At 41.4% G+C, this 8475-nt stretch overlaps 1 protein-coding gene across 1 annotated transcript in view; it reads right to left on the bottom strand.

Moving 5' to 3' along the window:
• Positions 1-8475, bottom strand: part of ARHGAP9 (Rho GTPase activating protein 9) — a 109045-nt gene that overhangs the window by 67233 nt on the left and 33337 nt on the right. The window contains exons 4-5 of the mRNA XM_018569536.1: positions 5430-5657; positions 3860-3931 (exon numbers count right to left, since the gene is read on the bottom strand). Coding sequence (XP_018425038.1) covers positions 3860-3931; positions 5430-5657 — 300 coding nt within the window. The remainder of the gene's footprint in view (positions 1-3859; positions 3932-5429; positions 5658-8475) is intronic.

Here is an 8475-nt window from a genome sequence, read left to right as displayed (position 1 = left end):
TTTTTTACTGTTGGGGGGGGGCTTCGGGGGAATATTAGGGGTCTAAACAGCCCCCTGATATTTCCCTTTTAAAATAGAAAAAGAAATTGAGGACACAAAGTCCTCAATCCTTTTTTCTGCAGCCTCTGTTCTAAATGAATAAAAAGCACAGAGGCTTCCCATTCATTCAGAAAATATTTTACTATCAAGCAGTTTCTGAATGGGGAGGAGCCTCTGTAAAGAGTGCTTCTGCCCATTGAGAAACTCATGAATGAACAGGAAGTGATGTAAATCCTGTTCATTCATAACTGGGGACACAAAGTATTATGTGTCCCCAGTTATTTACAAACACTGGAGTGATCAGCTGATCGGTCCAGTGTTTGTCCTGCACAGAGGACCGGTACATATCACTGATATGTACCAATCCTCTGCTGCTCAGCCACGCACACGGGGCTCAACTTATCCCATGGATCCCCCCTGCTCTCCCGGGCAGAGGCAGCGGGTGATGCGACACGAAGCCTAGGGGGTGGGGGAGGTGGCTGAGGGCGGAGCCGCTGTCACAGAACTAAGGCCGAGCAGTGAGGGGAGAGAGAGGCACCGGCTGTCAGATCCAGACAGAGTGTCTCTCTCTCCTCACCGCTCGGCATTAGTTCTGTGACAGCGGCTACGTCCTCCCCCGTCGCCGGTTCCTTCACTTCTTCTTGGATCCCCGCTGCATACAGATGGGGAGAGCAGTGGGGATCTAGAGAAGCCCCACCGGCGGGAGGAGAGGACATCGCGATCTACCAGTGATCCCTACGCGATCGACTGGTTGATCGCGATCGACTGGCTGATCGTGATCGACCTTATGGGCACCCCTGGTATAATGTATTGCATTGACACTACCTATTAAGAACTACATGAATCTGTCGCACACGTTGGTAAAGCTACTGAAACTGGTGACACGGCTTTTCTGAACTTGGCACAGGATCTTTTATAGGTCAATACCGCCATAAAATGGGTGCAAAGTCCTTATAGAAATTCCCAGTATGTGTATAATCAGCCTGGCTGTATCTAATACAATAATTAGAATAAAAGCTTGGCTGTACAGAACTACAAATACTTTAGCGACTAAACCAGTAAACATTTATGAATTCACCAGTGTATTTAGCTGCTTGCCTGGAGTCTCTCATCGATACAGCCCCAAAACTGACAAAACCTGGCATTTAAGTAGTAGAGTTCTTTGTCATCTCTGCACAAACGCTACACTAGGATTTAGTGAAATGACATATATAAAATGAAATACCGCCTGCAATGGCTGACGACAGAGTTGACCAATATTAGAAGACATGAGACCTGTGGTTTGTCGACAGGAAGGAAGAGACAGGCGCAATACCACTACTGCAAGATAAAAATTCAGCACACTGACTTACATCATCTGCTGTCTGAAATCAACTATTACAATAGTTTTCAACTTATCCTGATTTTCAAGAGCTAGAATTTCAGAATTTGTCCCGGAAGTTTCTGTCGTTGCAAAGGTTTTCCAGTACTGTCCATTGAAAATAAAATTCCCCTCTGTCTCCTTTTTGAATTCAGTCCATATCCTCTATATAATAGGCTCTGTCCCTTTTCAAACCTAAAGAGACCCTGTCGGGTCAAGATTTGAAATGGTCAGGTCCCTGCAAAAGAAGACAGGGTATACTCACTTCTCTTTGGCGGCCCATTTCTCCTCCTACCCCTCCATTCCAGCACTGCAGCTGCCATCAGTGACGTTGGTATTCGACACTACTGAAAGTGTAGGATGTCTGTGCCCCCCACCATGTGTTGTTGTTCATTCTCTGACCCCTATGTCACTGCCGAGTATTGTAGTGACTTAGGGTTTTGAAGGAAATAACAATGGCGCATAGAAGGGGGCACAGGCACTTGATACTAGGGGATGTGCTGAATGCCAAAGGGGCTTTCAGAGGCTGCAACCCTGGAGTGGAGGGGAGGTAGGGGAAATGGCCTGCTGGAAGGCTTAGCGCACACTGTCTTCTATTGCATGGACCAGAATGTTTTAACTCTTTACAAACCTGACAATCTTTTTTAAAGTGAACCTGTACCCATACTATGAACACTATTTCCATATTCTGGTGAAGCTGTAAAAACATTCTGAAACAAGCCCTCAATCAACTCTGTTTCTATAGGCATTGTGGAGAAGTTCATCCTTATAAAGAATAAGTGCACTTTCTCTGAAATTGCACTTATTATTTGATACCTGTTCCCTTACCTGACAGACCCCAACCTCCCCCTCCACAGATACATACTTACTGAGAGCCCATCCCTGGGGCCTCCAATATTTGTTTACATCCCACAACAGTGCTTTCTCTGCTAACTGTGCCTGCACATTAGAGCCTCTTAGAGGTCTGTGGGGCTCATCTTCCTGTGCCTACCAGCCAGAAGATGGAAGTAGACCAGCCCCATAGAATTCTCTTATGCCTTGTCTTGGGGTCACCAAGGGGAGAGTTCCTCCAGTTACGAAAAAGACAGCAATAAAAGCTTTACACTAATCTTCTGAAATATGATGATCAGAGGAAAGAGCAGACAGAAGCAGATTTAGCAGACTAATAGCCAGAACAGGGGGAGACAAACAAATCTCAAACAGATTCCTGGTTCCAGACAGAGCTATCTCTGACAATAACATACCGTAAGTCACAGACCGATGGTCAGCATATGCTCAAAGAAGATGAGTTAAAACACAGTCCAAACATTACACAGGAATAATCCAAAGCATGAACTGTCAGACGGAAGTCAAAGACAGATAGACCTCTACCCAACGCATGAGCAAAGAGACTAACCTGATGATCAGGCACAGGCCTGAAGTTTGCCTCGCTTTTAAGTCCACTAATGAATTCAGATATGCACAACTGAAATGTAAGCTGAAACTAAGTCTGATCCTTACACCAAATGGTCAGAGTACGACATATAACTAAAACTTCTCTGACAACATTTATCTAAGTAGGAACAATCTCCTCATTTTGTTCAATTGAAATATATTATATAGCCACAATGACAGATTACAACACCACCCTAAAAGTTTTATTTATAGCATAATGGTGCATCTGTGGGATGTTTCATTTCAGACCATCCTCTTTCAGATGAATAGATAAGGTATAATATTAGCAGGAAGTAGGGTTTGTAAGTGTTGGTATAATGGTACATTATTAGCAGGAAGTAGGGATTGATAATAAGCATTTGTAAACATTGTACATTTGTAAATGCATGGTTGCTTAATGTAAATCTTTCCTGAATACCAGGGCCAGTTGCCACTACATATAAAAAAAAAAAAAGATATTATGGATATATGATTGAGAATTGAGAACACTTGGCCATTATAAGCAGGCTAAGAAGTCTTGGATGCACTGAGCAGGCAATGCAATCAGTACTCTGCACTGTGAAGTTTGAAGGGCAGGTGGCGTAATGCTCCTGCACTAGGCCCCCCAATAGATAACATTTACAATACATTTACATTATTATAGAACTAACAGCTTAGCAACCCACGAGGCTCTTATGATAAGAACCAAGTGGGTTGCTAAGCTGTTAATGTAAATATAATATAGTAAATCAATAAAATAGATTTTATATTTCCATACTCACTGAGCTTATTATAATTTTGAATTTTGACCAATGTAGATCATGTGATGGTTTTTCCTTGCTCCGGGATGTAATTATGTAAACATAGGAACAATTGTGTTTGCTAATATCGAATGTCACTAGTCAGCAAGTGCTCACTATTGCTATATTTCTTTTCCACACCAAGCCTTTTAAATGAAATATGAACACATGCACACACACTGCATGTGATTGCCTAAGATCACTCTCTCTAGTGCAGTCAGCACATAGAAGGACAACTACACCTTACCTCTGACTGTGATGTGGAGGCTGGATCTTCCCCTTCTTCTGATGACTCCAAGTCTCCTGGAGGGGTAATAGCCTAATTAAACAGAAAATACAATTACAAATTGAACATTACAGTGGTATATAATACCATTGTACTCATACAATATATACAATTTATATTTTATTTCTGGGTGGGCACCGCAGGAACTTCGATCAACAACCAACATATTATTTCTCTCAATGATTTCAAAGTCAAGATCTACCGCTAGATCCTCTAGTAATGTGTGTATTCACCCTTTCCCTTAAGGCCATAACAAGGTCTCATTCTCTTGTTGATGGTCTTCCCAGTTATTATTTTACTCTTTACTATAGAGAACGCACTGGGTTGACCTCAGCTTGGTTTTGTAATGGCTGTGGCTGTTAGGCAGAACACTGCAGTCTTTAATGCTTTGTTCATGCAGGACAAAGTAAAAGGGTAATTTGATCCTTCCCTACTCCCCAGGAATACACACTTACCTTTCCTTCCCTTTGGACAATGGGAATGAGAAAAGAAAGCCAGGTGTAAGCTCCAACTTGTTGAAACTTACACAGGGATGAGAATTTTAACTTCTCCCACGTGCGACAACACTGGGCCAATCCCTATGACATCAGCAGTGTCACAAGAAAGAAGGGAAGTGTATGTTGTACGTTTTAGGGACTGTGGGTGTCTTTATGAAGGGGTGGGAGGAGCTGAAGTTAGTAGGTGACATAGAAAGAGATTATTAATGTAATCCTGTATTGATTAAAAATAAATGTATATTTAAAGTGAATCTAAATCCATTTTTTTCTCTTCATTTTGGTTAGGATAAGGGAGGATTATAGCCTAAGTCAGCTTTTTTGCCATTGATGTCCAATTGGGGATATTTACCTTCACTTTCTGTTCCATAGCCACAACAGGAAGTGAGAGGAAATCCTTCCAGAGTGTGGAAAATCTCTGTTGTCATTACGGTCACTAAAACTAATGCCCCTATTGTAAGACTTCCCCTCTATTCCTGTTCTGGTAGCAACTCAAAAGGTGGGATTTTCTTTCACTCTCAATGATAACAGTGACCATGACAAATAGAAAGGGTGACTCTACCCAATGGGGACATAGACAGCAATAAAAACCTAACATGTGTTCTAATACTTCTCCACTTTATCCAAAACTAAAAAAAAAAAGTTTGGCTTTAGTTGTACTTACAATTTTTAATCACCCAATATTGACCTTCTAAATTCCCAACAGCACTTAGTGGTATTGGGGGTCAGCAGACTGGGGTTTTTTTTGGTTTCAGAAACTTACAAATTAGAGAAAAACTAAAATTTAGATTAGTTAAAGTTGCAGAAGAAAAACTCCTAAAGCATTCCACTTTCATAGAAATATAGTGAACCTTGAATTTTGGTGTTCTGCTTACTCTAAAAGAGTCTGGTTCTAGAAGAACACTGAGTTTCCTGCAAGATACATTTCCATCCACACTGCCATCTCCAGATGTACCCATCAAATTATTTCAATCCCTTTGCAATGTTTTTGTTTGTCTTGTATTGTTAGATACAGATAACCAAATCAATGTACCCACCCATCCTGGTGTCTTGTCCCTGGACCTTCTAGGAGGCTTCCATGTTTTCTCTTTAGTTTCTGAGTTAATGAAGAAGTGTCTGCCTGTTGTTGGGTCCACATAGCATTCCCAGTTATCCAGAGTGTGTATAGGGGGACATGTAGGACTAGGAGGGGCTCCCTTTGTCCTCTTCATCTCCTCCAGATTGCAGTAGACTGGCGTGTCCTGCATTGCGCTGGCCAAACTCACCTTTACAAAGCAGACAATGTTACATGTTATTTAATGTAAAACATAGAAGGACCTTTTATCAAAGTGTTTCTTTCACTTTAAATGTTATATCATACTCCATTCATCCACATAATGACAAAGAGGATAGTTTATCACAAAATTATATATTAGGAAAATGGGATCTTGGAGAGCACTGGGCTACAATACCAGGGTTCACCATCACCAGCTCTCCAACTCATTGTATGCCCCAAATCCAGCAAAATAAGAAGGCTGTACTAATGGGATACACCTCTAAGTCACCACATGAAGGGATCAAGCAAGTGGTCCACATTTATTACAATAAGAAACATATATATGCTGCCATTGCTATTTTCTAAAAGTGCTAATTGCCTGGATGTTTCTGGCATTGTCATGTAACAAGCATGCAGCAAGTGAAGAGAATACTCTTAATATGCATACTTGTTCTAGGTCAATGACTTAAAAAGTATTGAAGTGATTGGATCAGTGTTTTGTAAGCACAAATCAGAAACTGACACCTTTATGTTTCTCTGAGCACAGGTTTGTAGAAAATATCGTTTGTTTTCAATAAGTGCATATTTTGAGTCATTATTGCAGTTTGTACCTTAAAGAACAGCTGTACTTTTATGTTAAATCTACCTACATAATATGCAAGCCACACAGGGTGTAGATAGCATTCAGTAGGTTAGCAAGCACATAGGTTTGCATTCTAAGAAGCCACATTAAAGCACAACCATTGTGTAGCTGTACAAAGCCGGAAGCAGGGTCTGCATGTAACAGACAAATATAGTCTCCCCCTGTGCATATATAATTTAAATTCATACAAAGAAACAGCTTTTTTTAAAAAAAAAAAAAAAACATTAACACATATTGATAAGATTACTTACATCACGCTGATCTCTTTTACATAGTTATCCAGCAATTGTAGAGTATTGTACTGTGTTAGCCATTGATTAGTGCAGAACGTTTGGAGTTTAAGTGATCCCCTTTACTGGTTAACATAAAGTGCAATGAAGACAAAACTTTTATTTTAGTTTTGGATAGAGTAGAGTAGAGGAGGGTTCAAACACCTGCCAGGTTTTTAGTGCTGTCTGTATCCCTGTTACAGAGATTCACCCTCTCTGGGTGAAAGTGAAAGAAAATCCTAATGTTTGCATTGTCATCAGAACAAGAATAGATGGACAATTATGCCATGGGCATACTAGTTCTGGTGACCCTGCTAACCTCTAGGGATTTCCTTCACTTTGGAGGCATTTGCACTCACTTCCTGTTGTGGCTATCTGACAAAAAGTAAAAGTAAATTTCCCCAATGCGACACAGATGGCCAAAAAAAAAAGCTGACAGGAGTTATAAGCCTTCCTTACGCTACACACACCCCTCCTATTTTAAGTTATCAAAGATCCAAGCTATTTGGATTCCTTAGAGCCCTTTTATCGGCTTTTTTCTTGACATATGTGAGTGGTAAAGGCTGTTGTGAAGGGTTAGGCCAGCGGCGGCAAACCTATGGTACGTGTGCCACAGAGGGCACACAGAGGCCCCCTATGAATGCACGCGAGGTGGCGGTTGCCGGTGACTGCACACTGCAGGTGCTCAGCTGGGGTGCTCCGTGCGAGCCTCTGGTGTCCCACTGGTCTCCGCGTCATATTAAGTTTTTTAAGATGCCCACCGCCTTTAAACCTGGAAGGATCCTACATAATATATTGCCGAACCGGCAATATATTTAATGAAAATCATCTCGTGATGGTCCAGTGCAATAATTAAAAGCTAATAATGAATAATATATAAAAAATTGCCCCCTCTCCTGCTTACCTGTTTTGGAGGGAGGGAGCTTTTAATTATTGTTAATGCTTGTGTGTGCTATATGTCTCTGTGTTTTTTGATAAGTGTTTGTATTTTAATCAGCGTGTGTGTGTGATTTATTGTGTGTTTTATGAGTGTGTGATCCGTGTGTGTTTTTTTAATTAATTTGTGATGTGTGTGTGTTTTTAATGAGTGTGAAATATATGTGTGTGTTTTTTAATGAGAGTGTGATATGTGTGTGTGTTTTTAATAGGTGTGTGATATGTGTGTTTTATTTAGTGTGTGATATCATTTCATGTGACGACACAGAAGAAATTACACTTTGCTACAATGTAAAGTAGTGAGTTTACAGCTTGTATATCAGTGTACATTTGCTGTCCCCTCAAAGTAACTCAACACACAACCATTAATGTCTAAACCGCTGGCAACAAAAGTGAGTACACCCCTAAGTGAAAATGTCCAAATTGGGCCCAAAGTGTCAATATTTTGTGTGGCCACCATTATTTTCCAGCACTGCCTTAACCCTCTTGGGCATGGAGTTCACCAGAGCTTTACAGGTTGCCACTGGAGTCCTCTTCCACTCCTCCATGATGACATCACGGAGCTGGTGGATGTTAGAGACCTTGCGCTCCTCCACCTTCCGTTTGAGGATGCCCCACAGATGCTCAATAGGGTTTAGGTCTGGAGACATGCTTGGCCAGTCCATCACCTTTACCCTCAGCTTCTTTAGCAAGGCAGTGGTCATCTTGGAGGTGTGTTTGGGGTCATTATCATGTTGGAATACTGCCCTGCGGCCCAGTCTCTGAAGGGAGGGGATCATGCTTTGCTTCAGTATGTCACAGTACATGTTGGCAGCACTCATGAAGCCCCAGACCATGACACTTCCACCACCATGCTTGACTGTAGGCAAGACATACTTGTCTTCGTACTCCTCACCTGGTTGCTGCCACACACGCTTGACACCATCTGAACCAAATAAGTTTATCTTGGTCTCATCAGACCACAGGACATGGTTCCAGTA

This window comes from Nanorana parkeri, unplaced genomic scaffold (genome assembly GCF_000935625.1).
Source record: "Nanorana parkeri isolate BGI_ZX_2015 unplaced genomic scaffold, ASM93562v1 scaffold35, whole genome shotgun sequence".
NCBI lineage: Eukaryota > Metazoa > Chordata > Amphibia > Anura > Dicroglossidae > Nanorana > Nanorana parkeri.
The sequence above is the reverse complement of the archived record's forward strand: the minus strand, read 5'-3'. Positions and strand labels throughout refer to the sequence as shown.